Genomic DNA, 20,759 nt, shown 5'->3' with positions numbered 1-20,759 from the left:
AAGACAACCGCAGTCTGGCCAACCCCTACTTGAACTCTCCTAGAGAGAATCTTAATCAATGCAGCACTGGGCTCAGCAGAAACACAGGCTTGGCCCTGGCTCTGTGTTGGAGTGGACGCTTTCAGTGTTGCATGTCTCCTGGATGTAGAGTTAAGCCTCAGCTGGAGAGAGTAGAGTCCCACCGGAGTCGAGATAGTCTATTTTTGTTCTGCTTCCCTGACAACTCATTAACCCTCTGTCCGGTCTGTGCTCGGTGTGATTTAGACCCCATTATGCAGACAGAAGTTCAATTAAAAGGCTCTTCAGAGATAAGGCTGATTCTCCGTCCTGTCATTGTTGAAGACAAGTGTTAAAGCAAATGTGAAGACAGAAACATGGGAGTAGCCTTTCAGCCTCTGTCTTTAAACTACAAAATAAAGTGGGTGCTGATCTTTTTGGAATTATTCTTTCAGAGATCTGGCGTGATAAAAATGGCATACAGCAAGTTGTTCATTAACTATGCAAGCAATCAAGGTCACCTAAAGTTCCTTTTGTTTTTGCAGCTCATGGCCTGTAGGTGGCAATAAAGTTATGTCAAGCGTTTAGACTTTCTTAACAGACTAAAAGAGATACTGTAAGCCAGCCAGTGGTACAGTTTGTTCAATTTGCCGTGAAAAATGGGAGCTGCAGCACAGAGCTGTTATCTGAGCAGCAGCCACTCTGTGTTTTAGCTCTGAGTCGTGCATTTCATTTTTCAGCTTGGGATTACATTGATCTAAGCTGTGCCGCCCCGGATGAAGTCGGGGTCAGCGTACTTTAATAAGAAACTGTTTGCAATATTTGGTCTTTATTACAATATAAGAAGATTCTTATTTACATAATTATGAAGAATGTTGCGCGCATACTGTGTTGATTATAAGCAATGATATTATTATTTTACCTGACAGCTGAGACACACATACGCTGACGGCGACATCATACAAGCAGGAACAAGTGCACAATGTACACACACATCCTCCCACTGCATCTCGGTGTTTGAAAGACAGTACCATCTGTACTCATGTTTTCACACTAATGCTCGCTGCCTTTTCAAGCCTCAGCGAGAAGAAATAAATGGCTGCTTAATACCACCACATAAGCGTAATGAATCAGAGCTTCACTCCTCATGACAGGATACAGTGACGAGCTACCTGCACCATCTGCCGATTGTCAGTTAGACAAAGAGCTTTCGTCAGTACAGTATGCTTTAGATGTGCCTTGTTAGGTAGTGGTTATCTCAGTGAGAAGCCCCAATCCCAAAGGTGTTAGTCTTGTCCTAACCACTGAACTATAATAGATCACACGCTGTTCCTCTCCTTTACTTTATTTCTGAAATAGCACTTGGTGTTTAGCTTTTCTTTTTATGGGTTACCATTTCTTGTCGGTGCTCTGAGTCAAGGGGGAAAAAAACACTGAGCCTGTTTCCAAATAGCACTCTTTTTTTTTTTTTTTCATATACTTATCTGTCACCCCACAAAAAATGCAGCAACAATGTTGAAAAGAGTGTGGTCACATGTGCATCCACCTCATCCTCTTTTTGATTTCTGTGTTATTTTCTGGCAACTTTGTATCAACTATTTCTTAAAAGGAGGCTCTACAGGCATCTTACAGTGCCTCTAAATAATTTTTAAGTCGCATTAATGCCTTTTAAAATATATACATGAAATTTATATAGTTTTGAACTAGATTTGCAATATAAACTACACACTAACATTGGCAAGATAAATTGTGTCTGTTCATCCAAAACTGATTGATTTTGGAGCGTGTCCACAGTGCATTTACAGTATTGCTCTAACCCTCCTCACCCCTTTACAGCAGGCTACATAATCCTTTAAACCATGTAAGTGACTGTCAGTCTAGTGACTTTTTAAGTGCTGAAATAATTGGAGATAAAGCCAAGTTAAATTTGTAACAGTTCTTATAATGGTTAATCACTGGGCGGTATTTTAGGGAGTGGGTAACACGCTCAGTGTTACAAGATTTATTCTCACTCATTCTTCAGTTTATAACACATGAATATGTAGACCAAAAACCTGTGCTTAGACTTCAAGGTTTGACTGCTATATCCTTACTTATTCTGGCATAGCCATTAGCTTATGATGTTTAATGTTAGGGAATCGTTTTAAATTTTGGGTGTGTGTTCAGTTTTGCGACTGTATGACTCTTTTCCACTTATACCACTGTTAGACTACATTTTAACTGTTAGTATTATGCCATAATTGTTACTTGTGGGTGCACTAGGTGTGCTCTTCACTCACATGTTCGCACTAAAAAAACAATGAATGGTCCAAAGCGGTTTTTGTGCCATGCAAACCCTTCCCCCAAACATGAGTGTGGAAATCCTGCTGCTTTCTATAAATGCGCCAGCCTCCAGTTCAGTAGCTGTCCCAGCATAACATATCCTTTTTCTTTTTTTTTTTTCCCCCTGTGATGTGGATTGTATTCCCAAAGTCCCCTTTTGCTGTTGAAGACTGTGTAATGCTTCTCAAGCTGAAATGGGCTACAATTATCACAATCTTTATAGGCTGAGTATACATTTCCACTAAAGCGTGACTTGGCTTTCCCCTTACCCTCGCTCTCCCAGTCATTACAAAGTCCTCACTAATAAAACATAACCCTTCCAGTGAGGAACTGGTTTCATCTCCTCTCCCAGGCCCTATTTTGGCTTGTGATAACACAGGCAAGAGCGTGCTTGGCTTTTTGCACATTAAAGCTGATGGTGGTGGTGATATTGGCGGAGGTGGTGGTGCTGGTGGTGGGAGGGGCGGCACTGATCTGCCATCTTTTATGTCAGTTGGTGCCTCAGAGGAGAGTGATGTCTTCACCAGATGTTCTCTTCTATTTTTATTAGCATATAAAAACCTGTAAACCCTTCCCAATGCTTTTGGCCCGCTGCCGTTTTGGCTTGTACTACCTCTCTGATAGGATTATTTTATAGTTCCATTTAGCCATGCAATTGAGATATCACAGGCTATGTTTCTTTATCCTTTTTACCTTAGCCACACAGGTGGAATGTGCATCATAAGTGCCATTATGGATGTTAATTGCACATTCACACAGAAGCTCCCTGAGGCTGTAGTGAATCGGTCAGCTTTAATGTACAGAAGATGAAAGGGATGGAGCAATTAGAGCTATGTGGTTAATGTCAATGCATAGTCAGGAGTAAGTGTAAGTCCTACTGAGCAGAATGGTTTTCTTTTGCTGTATATACAGGATGGATGTGACCTCATGATGTCACCAGTTGGTTTGCATAGTCCTCTTTTGAATCCTAAAGCTGAGTTTTTTTGGCAGTCACCGTCTTGGGTGCGTTTTTGTTTGTTTGGTTTTTTTTGTTTTTAACTGGATATGAAAAACAAGCAGTAGGTCTGACTGAGAAACCAAGGACACTGCACACTCACAGGGTAACTACTTGCCAATCTCAAGGTAGCCATGCTTATTCTCCATTTATCTTCTAATCAATTATACTCTAATTCAGGACCTGATGGAGATCATTTTCTGTTAGATATCATGTCAAAGAGCATTAACATGTGGCTGAGACTATTAACTCATCAGCAAAGTGTTTATTGAGGTTTGAATTCAAGAAGTTGGGTCATTCTGTCATAGCTTTTTATGGAATTGAACTTGATTTTTCAACCAAAGGAGTCTTCCCCTTTAACAGCAGATTGGCATCACTTTTTAGACCTAGAGCCTCTAGCCATTTATATACCATCTATACCTGCACAGCATATGCAGTCTAACTGCAATTAGTGTGCAGAGTTTGTATAATGGTAGGGCAGCCTTCATTAGCTTGACCAATTATCTTACAATCAATTTAATAACAGATCGAATTCCTGTTTGGTTGATCTAAAATGTAACGCTTCCCCTTTTGCCTTCATTGATGTCTGATTTCTGGACCCTCTGCCCGCAGGTGTTTTTGGTGACAGTATGGTACTGGGAGTTTTATATGCTGCCCCTCTCCTTTGTTCTGCTCATCTCGTGGAACTACCTGCAGATCCAATCTGGACGGGTCAGCCAGGATGTGGTGAGTTGAGAGCAGCTTTGTCAGCCTTATCCATCTTCTCCTCTTTCTGCCAAATGACCTGCTGGCTCTTATTCACGCTTCTTATTTCTTTATTTTGTAGAAAAACAGCCTCTTAAGCCACATTTTGTTCTCATAATTAAAGGCTGGTATGTTTCCATAGCAACCCGTCGCACATGGCTACATAATACATAATAATAAAATAACACATAATACATAAGCATTGAAAACTCACTGAATAGACTAATGTAACAGACCATTATAGCCTAAGCTAATTTACAGCGCTTGTCCTTTACTAACGCAGTTTTCTTTTTTCCCGTTCCTCCTCTAGTTTTTGTCCTCGGCTTCACTGTAATTGGCCTGCTGCCCTGTTCTTGTTGTGACTGGTCAGATTAGAAAAAAAGTTTTTATCTCTTACAATGTCACAAGGTCACAATGCTCCCTGCTTTTTTTCCCCCCCCAATGTAACACTCTGAAGAAGTATTGAATGTGAAACACAAGGTCTGTTTAGAGAATGCATTAATGGTGGTTCAACACAGAATACATGGTAGCAAATTTTATACACCAAGCTCTGCTCACACAACAATACACATTCAGTTAATGTGTTGACTATTTTGTTCCCAATTAATTAACTTTTCAGGTGATCTGTGTAAGAAAATTGTAAAACATTATTATTATTATTATTATTATTATTATTATTATTTTTAATTTGACTAGAGCATATGCAATCATACATAAGTCAAATGATCGGTTGATTATCAAAATAAGTAACAATTTAGAACATTAAAAATAGTGGGCAAATGTTTTGCAGAAAACATTATTGGCTCTATATATGTAAGTATACAGTGTATATGTCCTCAAAGAACCAGATCTGCATGTTGATCAGATCATGCACATAGATTCATTTGTCACAAGGAAGCATAGGGTAAAGATTTATAGAATTTACTTTGGAAATCAATGCAACGCCCTCTGCAACTGATTTAAAGTTTTTATTCCTAACTATGAAACAATAAAAGTTAAAGTTTGGTCAATAAACAAGAAAACATTCAAAAACTCATCATATACAAACTCTGAGCATATTTGGGTTTAACTATATCTGATATCATGTCCATTTCAAACCTGAAAACACACAAATTTGACAAATTTATCATGTGAAATAACCTACATGGATTTTTTTTAAGTGCAGCATCCTGTTACAGATCAGAACAAATGATCAATGTTGGAGTAAAGATTTTTTTTTTTTTTTTTTTTGCCATGTTGTGGGCAGCAGAAGCAAGGTTTAGACATAACACTGATATATAGCAAGAAGCGTTTTTTCTTGAGTTGGAAAAATGTGCATGTTTATGCTCATTGTAGCCTGAAAATAGCCAGGCAACTGCTGGGGGTTTGACTTCTTAATGCTGCACTAGCTAGATGCTCATTTTAGGTAGTAGGCTAAGATGAGATGATCGGGGTGCGAAACCAAAACAGTAAAGATAAGAGCGGAGAAACAAAAACAATGAGCTGAATCATGCTAAAACACACAGCACCGCTAAGTGGGGTCATTCTAAGTGGGCTTGACCTGTTGAGCTATTTCTCTCGCATACAAGCAATTGTGATCCGGTGCTGATGGAAAGGTATTAATTAGCTATTAGTTCCTGAAAAGTCCACTGTGTCCTGTGTTGGTCAGATTTTCTGCAAAGTGTTTCAGGAGACTGATCTCAGCGTCATCTCACAGTCCCAGTGAGACGAGCTTTATTAAGTCTGATAATGAAATTCTCATAATTTCACCTCTCCGTTGCAATTGTTTCTTTCAGACCAACTTGGATTTGGCGGATGAGGATGAAGACGATGAGAAGGTATGCGCCTCTGCCAGGTGTTTGCTGACTTTTGTATGCTGCTCAATAAAAAAAGAATTTAGCTTCATTTTGTTCATGTTGACAAAAGGTATCTCCCTCTGATCTATGGGTCTGTGTTGCTAAGCTTTTTATTCAGTACTAAATCTTCTGATGCATTTTGATTCCTGTCAAGCACCAGTTGTATTTTTTTGTAAACTTGTGCTTACCAAAAGACATTTGAGCTTAATGAAGACCTCACCAACCCGTTTCCACTTGTCAAAACACATTCATATGCAAATAGAGGGGTGGGGAAAAGGGTTCTGCTGCATTTGGAAAGTCCCTCAGCTTAACACACCATATAATACCATCAATATGGAACTAATGACGGCACTTAGACATGCTTTTTCAGAGCTCATTTTGAAAGTTTATCTTGAAAGTGTTAAAATGCTTTCAGGCAATGAAATATTTCTTCAGGGTGACAGGAGTTTATTGTGGACATTTTGAATGGCCGGCATTGGCCTGATTTAAAGTGGTTCTCATACTGGTTCCAGTGGGAATGTGACCCTTAAATGGCTGAAGTGGTTTAGTGCAGTGATGGATACTTCACTGAGGTGAAGCGAGATTTGCCTCACATGTGGTTTTTCACATTGAGTCACTGTGCATCTGGAATATCCTTTTGCCCTGTCCCCCAATAACTAACGCTGCCCGCCCACCATCCACACATACCGCAGATCCTCTCTTTGGACCTATAACCCTTCTTTAGTCTCAACGCATTTGATGTGGACATGTGGCCATGTCTCTGTCTGAAGTCTGGCGCTCACTCCAGAGATCTTCGAGAGGATCTGGCCTCCTCTGTTTACTTAAAAGTCATTTTTCCTCCTGGGATCTGGAGCAGCCTGAGAACGATACTCTGTCTCTTTCATAATGCGATGTCCAGTCCTTTCACATCTTAACTTGCTTTTTTTTCTCCTTCTTTTTTTGTTTTTGCATTCACATTTTGCAGACACTCTTCATCAGAGTTGAATGAGTGTGTTTACGGGTTTGGTTTCCTGGTATTGATCAAAGCTGCGGTTTTGGAAATGTTGTACCTATCAGTCTGTGCAAACAAAGCTGAACAGGCAGGGTTAGTTTATACTCGAGCCTGCAAATTCCCACAGAAGTTTTGTTGTTTAATCTACTTTCAAGTGTCCATACTTTATTTCAAATGTGTAATAAATAATACTGAAGTCCAGTACAAACTCTATATACAAGAGATTATTTTATTCAGCCTTTATTTTTAATTTATTATTATTATATTTAGAAGGGAGAGCAAAAAGTGGTGGATATTGCACCATAACATTTACTAAGTAACTCTCTTAGCAAAAACCAAAGCTTGTTTGGTGCTGATTGCAAGCATTAAGAGTAATTTAATGAGCTGCACGTCTGTCAGTCTGTCACAAGCTATTACTGCAGGAATATTGTCAACCGGTGCAAAACCTTTAATTAGAACCATGAAGACACGGTCCTTCATTTTTAATTAGTACTTAAAACAACACAGTTTACACTATTACTGTTCATTACCTTTTTTAAATTCACATCTTTGAGAGAGCTTTATTCTTTTTGCTAAAAATATTTTTGCTCCAAATAAAATTGGCCATATTAGGCAAAAACTGAAGATGCTTTGTATTTATCTTTTTTTTTTTGTTGTTGTTGTTGTTGTTTTTGAGGGTTTTTGCAGTTTTTTCATGACCACTGTGTTGCCTTTGAGTGTTTTCCAAAGCAGATTTTTCTTTGTCTTTTTTTTTTTCTTGCTGCTTTAGGAGTCCGAGAGGAAAGGGCTCATAGAGAAAATCCACATGGTCCAAGACATCATCCTCACCGTTCAAAACCTTCTCGACGGGATCGCTTGTTTAGGGGAGAGGATTAAAAAGTAAGAGATAACAATGTATTGTAATTTCAGAGCTGTATCCATTTGATTTTTCCAATTCAAGAATCAGACATGTTTATGACTGACTTTAATTTTGTCATTTTCCTGAAATGTGTTAATAATTATGCATCATTTATTTTTGTTGTTCTATGTTTTAATATTGCTCTAATAAGTACTGTACTTTATGTTTATTTTCACTGAATTAATGCAGAAAGAAAATCCTTCCTTGACTCTGACTGATGTTTTCTTATTTGTCAGCATGTTCAACTGGACCATGCCGTTCCTGTCAGCCTTGGCTTTGTTGGTGTTCATCACTGCAGCAATTATCACATACTTCATCCCTATACGCTACATAGTTTTAATATGGGGTGAGTTGTAGATGTGGTAATTATTTCATTTCTTTTGTGTTCATTGTTTTGTGTTGATGACAAAAATCTTTTTCCACTATTGTAAGTGTTTGTCGTAGAAAAAAGCCCCTCCTCTACTTTAATTTTATCTCTTTTGTTTGAATCTTTCTATTATCCAGCAGCTATGTAAGGCCGAAGGAGTATTTGCTCCATATGTTTCCGGCTGTGTCTTTTTAACATTTGCAACTTATTATGTTAGTGATGTTGACTATGATGTATATCCTATTGTTAAGACTTTTACTGGATAAATTTATTGGCTGAATGACTGGAGTGTAAAGTGGTGTAAGTCTTTCAGCTATAAAAAGTGACAATAACACAACAAAAAAGGCACATACTGGGGATACTCAAAGCAATATTTCTTGGACAGCATGAGTCTCCCCTGCAAGTATTTGTTTGTATGGAAACAAAGAGCACAGCCACAGGAGACTAGTGTTAATGATATGTTGGTGTGAACTTTTGTTTTAGGTATCAATAAATTCACCAAGAAATTACGGAACCCGTACAGCATTGACAACAATGAAGTGCTTGATTTCCTGTCGAGGGTGCCTTCAGATGTGCAGAAGGTAAGCTCCACTGGATCAGCCGGCCAGGAAGCCCAAAATCCCAGAGCCAGCTAGCTTTGCATCTTACTACAACAACTCCCAGGCATTCTTTACTCTTGTCTGTATAATTAGCTCCATCTGTATAATTATGTAGCCCTGTATAATTTTGGTTGTGTTTTGGTCCCGATACATCCCTGGTGGAGGTCTGCTGCTTAGCAGCTTTGTAACGCAGGCTGTTCCCAGGCTGAGACGGGAGACGCTGCTGCTGCTGCTGCTGCTGCTGCTGGTGTCTCCTGTTCGTACTTACCAACACTTCAGCTTCAAAAGCTGTCGTGAGTGTTATGGGGTCCTACTGAATCTTACATTCAGTAAGATTCAAAATGGTTACCTTGCACCTATAAGCTATATAAACATTGTTTTTTAAGTGAGTACTATTCACAAGTTTCTTTTTCATTCCTCCTCTTGCACATGATCTCCGTGCTGACCTCTCCTCTCTTTCTTCGCACTCTCCTTTCTGTCTTCTCTCTTTTTACCCGCCGTCGTCTCTGCTCCTCACAGTCCCTGTCTCTCTAAGCTGTTTGACCCCGTTTGTCTCTTCTCCTTCTACAATGCCCTTGGGCCACTGGGTTGCGTAACGGTGACTTTCCAGTATCTCTGTTTTGTTGTTGTTGTGTATGAACGATGACTATGGGTCTCCCTCTCAGTGCTGGTAGTGACAGAACTTTCTTCTTCTCATTTGCAAAAAAATATTACAACAAGTGAAGAAAACACATTTTAATTTTACTTAATGATGAAAGTATCCTAAACTTTTAAACTAATCTTTTTTTGACCACTGTGTACAAAATAATATACCGTTCCATTATCAGAATATCAAAGTACGCACCCTGTAATGAACCTTAAGAACTCGCTGCTTTTCACTTCATAAATGGGAAGAATTTAAACTGCTTGCTTCTGTTGAGTGATGTCTGTTGTTGTCTAAGGTACTTTTGTTTGATATTTTAAATTTATAAAATGTGATGATTTCCAGGTTCAGTACAGTGAGCTGAGAGGGAGCAGGAAGAAGAAAGTCTTGTAGAATGCACTGTGGATGGAAGACTGTATGAATACTGGACCCGATGCTGCTGTGTGTGGGATTCCCACCTAAAAACACTTTCAGGAGGATGGAGGAACTGTCTGAGCGCTGCGGTCTCTCACTTGGAGTTGGTTTCAGGTTGTTCAGCCGGCACGAATCCTCATTCACTGCCTCATTCAACCAGCACCTAAACAGCTTTCAGCCAAAGATGTCCTTACTGAGGACTTTTCACAGATTACTTTAAATATTTACTAATGTCTGTGCATTCTATGTACAGTTTACTCTTAAAGATTGATAATTAGAAGCTGCTTTAATTTATATTCTTCGCCTCGGGCTGTGCCATCTGGAACTCAACTGTAATATTGGTTTGTAATATGATTATACATGTTTGTCCTGTACATATTTTAATTTACGTAACATACTTAAAATCTTTTATGCAATTTAAGAGAAATAATCTTTACAGTAAATTTCGAATTAAACATGTTACTTAAAAAAGGTATATTTTTCTGGAAGTGCAAGGTCTCTGGTTTTAAATGTTAGTGATGATTTACAGGCGCAATTATTTTAACTTGCACCTTTTTATATGTTTATATAAATGGATAATGTAAAGTTGGCCACAAATTATGCATCATATTCCTTTATCTTTAAGCATAGATAAAGTGATATGCTCATAAAATGGTGACTAATTTTATTTTTGCATGATATATGGGCCTATTTTTACATGCAAGGATATGTGCCTACATTAAGTTTTTAGATTGCTTTCATACATTCTATACAGAGGACTGTACTCTGTTGTTTTTACTCTTTGCTTGTTAGTGGGGTGGGGCCACTTCTGTACACACTTTATTTATTATTGGCAATCACTGAAGAAGACTTTGTGTCCTTCATTTCTAACAGCAATAAATCTGCACACAAACACTTGGCGGTATGTTATCTGCCTCTACTCTCTCAGCTCTGTGCTGCATCTCTTTGAATTCATCTGCAAGCATCATCTATCCTCTCCCTACTCCCTTGCTGCAGGATTGTGGGCGTCTAACAGCACCGTTTCAGAGCCCCCTCTCTTCATTAGGCTTTCATGAAGCAAGGCAAAGCCGTGCGAGACCTCACCGGCGCCCGGGCTCCCCGCTGCGTTGATGGCCCTTGGGCGTCGCCACAAGCAGGAGGACCTGCCTGACCTCCTCTCAGCTGCTGTGACGAGATGCCTGCAGCCAGCATCCTATCAAGCACAGCAGCCAGACAATCCTCTGGTACTGGGCTGCACACGGCTCAGGAGGTGGATTTTAAAACCAGCCACAAGCAACAACAGCCTCACTAATTTAAGGATTGGAGAATTGGAATAGTTAAGATGTTGCTGTTCCGAGTAATACCCTGGGTTTTATGGCTTTTAAGTCAGAGCGCGTGGGCTCTCAGTTAGCTGCCTCTTAAATGAGAAATGAGGAAAATTAGAGGAAACCTGGTTTCAAGTAATACAAGAACAATGTTTTTGTATACATTTTTTTACAAATCTATTTGAGGATTGACCTCATTAGATATCGCATTTGAGTATAATTGAGTCTTGTTAACATTGTATTGTTTTATTAACTTCCTGTTGACAAATAGCTGCTCAATGCGATATGCATATAATACCCTGGACGGTGCTACACAATATATGCAATAATTTGATGATTTGTCCAACTGTCTGAGGACAGAAGGTGTGGAGACTGTGGCAGGTGATGACCTGCATATCTCTTCATCTAGTTATAATGTTGATTTGGGTATTCAATATTAATAACCTGCTGTCAAGGACACTGGAAGGACATTTCAATTTGACACTTATAGGCTCAGCATGAATATGTATAGGCAGCGAAAGGCTTCAGAATTACCAAGTAAAATCATGGTTCACACGTGGAGACTAATGTGACGTGGCACCTGCATTATGATGAACCACATATACTGTGGCCAGTAGGTCTCGAAAGACTTGTCATAACTCAATATCGGACCAGAGAACATTCAGCTGTGCCTGTGTTTGGATGTGTGCAGAGAGGCGCGCTGCATGTGAAGCTGTGGATGCGCAATATTATCCTTAACAGTTTTTATTAAGTCATTAATAACTAAATTCAGTATGAACTCTGTGTGCGTGTGTGTGTGTGTGTGTGTGTGTGTGTGTGTGTGTGTGTGTGTGTGTGAGAGTGTGTGTAGGTGGGAAGCGATCTAATGGGCACTTAAATGATTCCCATCACTGCACAAGACCGTTTGCTTAGCAGGAAGCTGTTTGCACCTTCACTCACAGCAAGCTCGACTGCTTGGCTTGTGTCTCAATTCCTATGTCAAGTCATATGACATTTTATTTTAACTTCTGGCTGCCTGTCAAAACTTTAGTAATATGTATGACTATGTTTGTTTTTTGTTTGTTAGTTTTTTTTTAAGTATGTTGAACGTGTTTACCTCTGCGCAGAGATCTTATTGGTTCCAATAAAAACACAGCTCAGATCAATGCATGTAGTCAGCTACTTGTAAAATAGTGTGATCACATCTGTTCATTTTTTCAGCTGTGTCTTCCTGTTTCCAAATATTACCTCTCATCACAAGAGATGTATAATTATCACAAAATTGTTCTGATGATGAGAATAATTATCGTTACCATCATTGCTGTTGACCTCTTCTCAGCAACTGTTAATCAGCTAATATGTTTTGATAAAGTAGGCTGGCTGGGAATCAGATCAGCACGTTGAAACTTATCAATTTCAGTTGGATAACAGTCTCCAGACAGTGTGTCACATTGTCAAAGAAAACAAAGCACCATCTTGGGATTTTGTAGTTTCAAGGGATTTTTAGACACTTTGTTAACGTAAAAATGTTTCTTTTTTTTAAAGCCTGGTATATTTCCCATTTATTTGGCTATTATTATTAATATGGCTCTAAATTGATAGTTTGCACCTATGCTCTAGAAATGTCTCTTTACCGCTGTCATCGAATATGACGTTTGGTCAAAAGTTATAAAAGTCTTATAAAAAGCAAGCACAAAAAGACCAGGGACTTGCATTTATCTAGTACACCAAAGAGCTCTGTCAGGGGAACCTCGCCAACTGACCCACAAACGCATTCATTCACACTCAGCCGTTGCTCCAGAATACGCCTGATGTAGGTCTGCTATATTGCATCACTAAAGTGCTTTGATTCCATTAATTGAGGCAATTTTTGGAAGTAGTGGCACTCTGCCTTCTAACATACCTGATATATTTATCACACTACATGCCTAATGTGCCAAAGTTCAACTGAATCATGCCTCATCCCACCTCCTTGAGAGGGCCAGGTCATGGGATGCTTAACCAGACCCTGGCAAAGTACACTGTGATCACAATTGTCAAACAAACTGGTCTTTGTGAGGTTAAAAAAAACAACCCTTCTGGCAGTACCATGAGTTGCAACTTGAGGCTGACTTCTAAAGCAAGTCTTCCAAACCTCGAGTTAGTTATAGAGCTTTTCTACTGTGTTTGTTGAGATGGTGCCTTTTGAAGCATGTCTTGTAAAATTTGTAATGTAATTAGGGGTACGTTTCGTATCATTTCAGTGTTTTATTTTTTTCAATATACCGCCAGTATTGTAAAAATCTATTAATTTCCAAGATTAAGCTCAATTATTTTAACTGTAATAGACAAAAGTCGTGTCATAGAAGACATGAATGGAAGGCTACACAATGCTTTACAGTGTTACTCCAAGTAAAATTGAAGTTTTCATATTCTGAGAACCAAGGAAAAGAGAATCTTCCCCTTGAACTTTTTTGTGATTTACTTCCTCTTTGGAGCTAAAAGAGGCCACCCGAACACATGATTATTATTATTGAGATATCAGTGGAAAGCTTAGGATGTCCTCTATTTAGTAGCTCAAATAAGTTAAAAGATATTGACCAAAAACCAATGTCTATTACAGAGGACAGAAATGAATAGGCTAGTTCTCAGGAGGGTCTACACTCATGGGACACTTTATCAGCTACAACTTACCAATACTGTGCTGGAACCAATTTTACCTTCAGAACTGCCTTAATTCTTTGTGGCACAGATTCAACAAGGTGCTGGAAGCATTCCTGAGATTTTGGTATGATAGCATCACACAGTCAGCTGTATGTCCATGATGTGAAGCTTACTCTCGACCGCACCCCAAAGTTGCTCCATTGGACTGAGATCTGATGACTGTGGAGGACATTTGGGTGCAATGAATTTATTGGCATGTTCAAGAAACCAGTTTGTGAAGATCTTAGCTTTGTGACGTTATATCCTATTTGTAACAAGTTATCCTGCTGGAAGCTGTCATCAGAAAATGGGTACACTGTGATCATAAAGGAGTGGGCATGGTCAGCAACACTACTTGAACTTCAGCAGATCATCTTGACCATGTCTACACTGCATTGCTGCCATATATTTGGGTGACTGAATACTTGCATTAGACAGTTAAATATGATTTTGAATGGCACCACAAAAAATGGGTTTTTGTTCTAGTGTTTGAACTGTGTGTTCAAACACTAGATTTTTGGGAAATCTAGTTCAGATAGCAGTTTAGATACAGCTATCTGTAGCACTGTTGAAGCAAACCCAATACTGGAAGACTTTAAGGAGCTTTAAGGTGAATTACTGTAGACTCCGTTAGAAGGAATCTAACATTTTAAAGCATATTCTGCCCACAAGGTCTGAATCAAAAATTCAGAATGTCAGGCACACTGGCAACAAATCTCAAATGTCACGGAGAGATGAAGCATCTAGCAAGTCGGAAATATCTGTGAGTGGCTGAACACAACAAGAAATAATTACCAAAGGGTAAGACTACGAACAAACAGCCAAAATAAAAAAAAGTCAATTTTCTTTCCTGCTGTATGCTATATCAGTCAAATAGTAAGACATATGTGCATTGATTTTGCATTTAAAGTGATTTGTCTGCACTTTTGTTTTTAATTCAACAGATTTTTTTTAAATCAGTACTCAGTACATGTCCAAAGAACTGCTTCGCAACTCAGACAATGAGGCCATCTAGAGAAACAGAATGGGGGTTTCTAGAACAACTTCACCCACTTCCAAGGTGCATGGAGAAGAACAAGAGGTTGAAGATACAGCAGCACTTGCAGAATAGGGAACAGCTTTATTATAATAACCAGCAGGTTTCAGCCTTTTTAAGGCTATTCATTATGACAAGTGTTAGTTAAGCCTGAACCTCTTTGAACATCCAAAGAAATGCACAAAAAGACGTGTGTTGTTAGTACTACAGCACTAGGAAGCATTTCGATATAAATGTCATTTTATAGAAACACCTTGGCAAGTTTTTTTTGTTTTTTTTACTTCTCACAATTCTTTTCCTTTGTCAATCAACATTCATTAGTTGTATGTATTAATGAGCATGAGTTTGACCATGCGGACACACCACACTTCTTCTACCACCCCCTGTAGTTTCTACAATCCCACAGGGAGTCTGGGTCCAGGTAAATCACAGGCGCAGTGTGCACTAGCTGTGCTGCTGCCCACAGGCTGTGGCTCGACTGTGATGTCCCGGAGCAGGCCAACATCAAAGACCTTGATCCAAATGAGCCTGGGGCAATGAACAGCTCAGAGCTCTGATTGACAGAGGAGATGCAAAATAGTTTTTGTGAGAACGACACAGTGATGTTATGTTGGCCTTTTGTCTGTGTTTGTTGTTGTTTTGCATCAGATACTCCCTAAATATACTACAGATTTCCCCCCTAAAATTCTGTTAAAATCAGCACTGTCAGGTAAGATACACAGTACGTATTGACCCACAGAGAAAAGTTCTGTGCAAGACAGTAGACCTTGTTGTGGCCTCCAAAACATTTGAATTCAATTGAAGCACTTAGAGGCGTTTTTGTCTTTGTTGCCATATTTAAATCTGAAGTGTTTATTTTTGTCTATAGCTTTTGCTCCTTTTCAACTGGGAGGATCCATTGATGTTTGGGATGTGTGTGTGATGCACCTATTCCATTGTGCAATTATTTAAAGTAATTACATCAAAACACATTTGTATTTGAATTTTTTTTTAGCCATAAAAATAAACTTTCAGAAATGCTAAACTCTCAGTAAGACGTTAAGATTTCTGTTGTTTTATCTTAAAGATTAAAGGTTGGGGAAGATATTTTGTGTCATAAACAAATCTCAAATAAAAACCAAAAAATGTCTTTTAGTATTTGTGGACTTTCCTGGCGCAAAATGCATTTGTTCCTTCTGAGGATGTTAAATTTTAAACCAATAAATAATTTCTTGAAATAGCTGGACACTGGCATTTTTAGTAGTCAGCACTCAAACTATATTGTGCTATATTGTTTATTTATTAAAGGCAATTTTTAGATGTGGATAAACACTCATTTGGTCATGTGATGCAGCACTTAAGTACCTGTTTCTGACCTCCCCAAACAAGGACCCCATTGGTTGTTTGTGCAGCCTGTTATTAAGATCTTTAGTTATGTTTCAAAGTTGGAAAACCTCTTGCAACCATTTGAATCAGTTCATATAAAATGTTTTCTAGTATTATCTTTAAAGTGGCCAACCTAAGATCTATGGCTCCCAGCAGCAAGTGACTATAAAAGTACTGTCAATGTTCCATTTGATTGTGGCTGAAGCATGGCATTTCACTTATTTAGCCATTACGTTTAACAGTTTGTCCATTTCAGCAATTTATCCTTTCTTTTGAGGCATTGCAATTGTTTAGAAATTACATTTAGTAAGCTATTGCAACCTCATTTCTTTCCTTTTACAACAGTTTTGCAAAGTCTGGGATGAGAATCAGTCTTCGTAATCAAATCCTGATTTCTGCTCAGTCATATTCATTTTTCTTATCCTTATTGTTGTAGAAGCCATCTAGGACACAGATATCCTAGAGTGAGGCAAGATTATGAGAAAGGTGGTGGATCGGCCCAAAACTAGACAGGACGATCTGTGGAGTTTTGGGCTGTTGGGACCACAGTCACAAAGAACACTACTTGTAACACACTGCTGTAATGAACTGAAGTCTTGCAAAACCGTGAGGTCCCCCATGCTCAAGAAGTCACATGTATACCCCAGTCTCCAGACTATAGGAAATCCATGAAAAGAGTTGATGCTTTAAGTTGCCAAGCAGTAGCCAAAAAAGGAATTTCTGTAAACATTTCAAATCAAATCAATTTATAACTTTTTTTAAAAAATTTGTTTGATATTCTCTCTTCTGTCGCCTTGAGTCGATTGATGTTATGATTTGGTGTTGTATAAATACAATTGAATTGAATTGTCTCTCACCATTAAAATGAAACTAGCCATAAAAAATAGAGAATGTTCATTTCTTTGTAAGTGAGCAAACTTATAAATTCAGCAGTGGATCAAATAATTATTTCCCCCACATGCAGCATAGTTGGTGAGGTGAACAACAGCTGAGGCCAACATTGTTGACCGACATAATTATTTAAGAAGCCTAAAATTTAAAAGAAACAACCAAGTTTGAAAATGAACAACAAATGGGCAACTAAAATCACATTACAACTTGTATGTGAAGCAGAAGTCATCAACCATCTTCCTGGAAGCTATTTTTGGCTAGTTGTATGCCCATGCTGTACCTTTTAATAACAGAAGATGTTCCCAGTGGTTAATGATATTTGAAGTACAAATTATTTCCAGATTTCCTTCAGATGTCTAAATTGTTGCTCAGTATGTCATAAATTCCCTGTAATACTAGAATAGTTATCCTGTAGTTTTCTTTTTAGTTTTTTTTAAAAAACGTTTAACTGCAGCCTAAGTCTCTTTTAAGATTAAGGATTTTTAGCACTGGAGATTTGGTCTCCAGGTATTGCATGCTGCCTGCCCACTGCTCCTTAAGGTCAGCTGAATTTCCCAGAGGAACCCACCCGACTGCACTGGTACACTGTTCAAAGGGTTTAAACAATGAAACCCTAATTTCAAAGTAATCAACTCTTATATGTTAAAGGTTACAATTTAACATCAATCAATCCATTTTCTCTTGCTTGTCCAGGTTGTGGGGGGTTGTGGACTAAGCAGAGATGCCATAATCTCCCCTATCTCTCCCCCACCACTTCTTCAGCTTAAGAGGATACCGAGTCATTAACAAAACAGTCAAGAGATATCGTTTCTGTCCATCGATGTGTCGCAGTTTTGTCCCAAGGTTTTGTTTTTGGACATGCCTGTTACATGTCTCCTTTGAGATGTCCGGGAAGCATTCCAGATGATGCACAAAACACCTCAACTTGCTCCTTTAAATATGAAGGAGAAGTGGCTCTATTCTGAATATGTCCTGAATGACTGAGCTCCGCACCCCATCTAAGGACGGACGGAGGCAGCCTTGAGAGAAAGCTAATGTCTGCCTCTTGTATTCTCAGTCTTATTGTTTTGTCACCACCAGTAAATGTTGTCAGTCTCCCACTCCACCCTCACCCAACCTGTGAATAAAGCCACAAGTTACCTCCATCTCTTGGAGCAATATCTCCTCCCCAACCCCAAATTTTGTGGCTGATAATCATACCTTCCACCGCCTCAAACTGAGCTTCAAGCTAACCGAGTGTGAGCTATAGGTCAGTGCTCACTGAAGCCAGTCTAAGGCATTTACACAATTTATTGATTATAATAATTCTGTAATCTGTAATCATCAGATTTATCTTATAGATTTAAATCTTGTGAGATTAGAGGTTTTATTTTCATCAAAACAAAATATAGAATTGTTTTAAAGGAATTAATAAATAAAAATTGACAAAAACATGAACCCTAACCCTAAATTACCACCTACAATATATAGGTGCTAACATTTGCATACTAACACTTGCTTATATCCCATGTAATGGCACTTTGACCCTCAGGATGGAATAATGAGTCACTGTTATTCCTAGTCTTTGCTCAGTCTAAAATGAGAGGAGGAAAATGTGGCACTGCTAGGAGAGTGTATTTTCTGACACAGTCAGTTATTTAAAAAAAAATGCAACAATGGCTCAAACTCTCTATATTAAAGGGAAAGATGGCCAGGGTGTGTGTTTTAGCCTAACAATACTCTTTTTGCAGAACTTACGCTTCCTGGCACACTGCTTAGATCATCACCTTCCCACAGGCCCGGGGCCATGGGCATCAGGTGTAACCAAGGACTAGAAGCCTAATTTGTGCCACAACAGGCAGCGATTATGCAGCTTCCAGCAGGTCATCACACAGGTAGGTTGTTGGATAATTTGTATCTGGTGATGGTAGAAAGAGACACAAGTTGTTTTGATGTCCCTCTGGCATAAATGCAAAGGAAAACTAGGCAAAGAAGCAAACAGGATCCATAGCAACTGCTGCATCAGAGCAGGTTATTGAAAGAAGTGTTTGGGACACAAAGTGCATTATTTTATCTAGTAAAATCATACTTGGCAGATGAATATGTTCCTTTGGCTGGTGAATCAGAAAGTTAATTATTGATAGTGCTCATGATAAGTATTGTTTGAAGCAGGTGCAAAGCATGTTGAGAATTATCATGTTAGGTCTTGCATCTGGCTGTTCTGGCCACTGGGGTCAGATGTGGAATTGATAGAGTCCTTTCTGTACTGGAAGAATGAGACTACTTTTCCATAATGCATGATGGAGGATTAATCGTAGGAGTGCTCAGGTTGTTATTAGCCTGTTTGAAGTTGTAGGCCATCTGTGGGTCAGTGTGCGTCCAGTTGATCCTGGCAGTAGACAGGGTCACTCCCAGTCTGCCTTTGCTGAAAATGTTGGATGATTGCAAGTGGAACTACAGCCCTGACTGCTTTGAGAGGGAGCATCCGTCTGCCTCCCTCGCTGCCAAGAGCATAAGAAACATCTGACTCTGTTCTGTTCTGACAGAGACCTAGCAAATCCAGGTTCAGCTGTGGAATGCTTTCCTGCACAGGCAGTTCTATGACCTCCAAGTCACTGCAGCTGGTCTCTTTCAAGCAGATTCTCACAGGAGCTGTTGTTGGTGTACAGAAATGCTGCCGGTGATGCTAATGGTGTGTGGGACTCTTCTCAGCTTTCCTCCCAGGGAGGATTTGCCTATGAGAGGCCAAGTAGGAGCAGCAGACTGGCAGGGGGAGTCATCTTCTGTCTGCAGGCCATACTGAAAATTGATGTCTGACTCAGTTCTGTCCAGAGCCTTTCTATTCTCCGCTGCAGGTGTATCTACAGAGATCTGGGGTCTGGACTGCAAGGCCAAAATACCCTTCTGAAAGAATGAGCCCAAGAAAAAGCTACTTTTTAAAAGCATCTAATCCCCCAAATGTTTTCTTTTTGTTTCGTGCTGTTTAACTACACTAACCTTAGCCATTTCATTTTTCCTTGTTTTACAAATGGATTTTTCAGAACCGTTACCAAAAAGTATATGCTCAGATACAATACATGTGACCCAAATACTGTTTCTTCACTCTCTGATGACCTGAGTAATTGAAATCCCCTGTGCGCCTTTTATGACAAGCTGTTAAAGTTGTAGGAAAAGCTGCGTGTCCCTCTGTGAGGATGATAGACGGCTTATTGAAACTCTTGCATATGTAGAAGATGGTAATAGGTTCCTGTGGGAAATGTTGCCGTGCCCGTGCCCAAGACAGCTCTCTAGTCAAAAAATGAATACTAAATTGTATGAAACAGACCAAGTCATTGTACAAACCCTTCATTCCTGCCCCTCAAGTTACATTTATTTACTGACGCATGAATACTAATTTGTTAAGCTTTCTCACTGAGTTCACTTTCTTTTATGGTTGCATCATGGTTTAAACATTTAGGTTTTCTATTTTTTAAGGAATCCATTTTTTGCTTGAAAATGAATGTGGAATAAATGGATTTTGGTCCAGTTTTTGTCCACATCTCCAGCCCTTAAGAAACTTTTTAAACATAATCAGATCTCGTGATTTATTGGTAGTTAATATGTCCTCTTCTTGTCATAAAAATGTGTACCCTTATTTGTTCTATTTAATTATCGCATAAAAACCTACTATACTGCCCTTGAATCCTGGTCTCATATAAAGTGTAAAGATGAATTGTGAA

The 20,759-nt window shown here is 39.0% G+C and overlaps 1 protein-coding gene across 4 annotated transcripts in view; it reads left to right on the top strand.

Annotated features, from left to right (window-relative positions):
- The window catches only part of mctp2b (multiple C2 domains, transmembrane 2b), a 45,601-nt gene extending 33,359 nt beyond the window's left edge, over nt 1-12,242 (top strand). For 2 of the 4 annotated variants that reach the window (XM_080885325.1, XM_080885323.1), the window contains 6 exons: nt 3,926-4,039; nt 5,833-5,874; nt 7,653-7,762; nt 8,018-8,127; nt 8,632-8,729; nt 9,736-10,791. In XM_080885325.1, the coding sequence (XP_080741451.1) occupies nt 3,926-4,039; nt 5,833-5,874; nt 7,653-7,762; nt 8,018-8,127; nt 8,632-8,729; nt 9,736-9,783 (522 nt within the window). In that variant the 3' untranslated portion in view covers nt 9,784-10,791. The other 2 variants (XR_013971970.1, XM_080885324.1) reach the window with 2 other exon arrangements.
- Nucleotides 12,243-20,759: the final 8,517 nt, after the last annotated feature.

The sequence above is a fragment of the Rhamphochromis sp. 'chilingali' genome (genome assembly GCF_963969265.1).
Source record: "Rhamphochromis sp. 'chilingali' genome assembly, chromosome: 6".
NCBI lineage: Eukaryota > Metazoa > Chordata > Actinopteri > Cichliformes > Cichlidae > Rhamphochromis > Rhamphochromis sp. 'chilingali'.
This window is presented reverse-complemented; position numbering and strand designations above follow the sequence as displayed.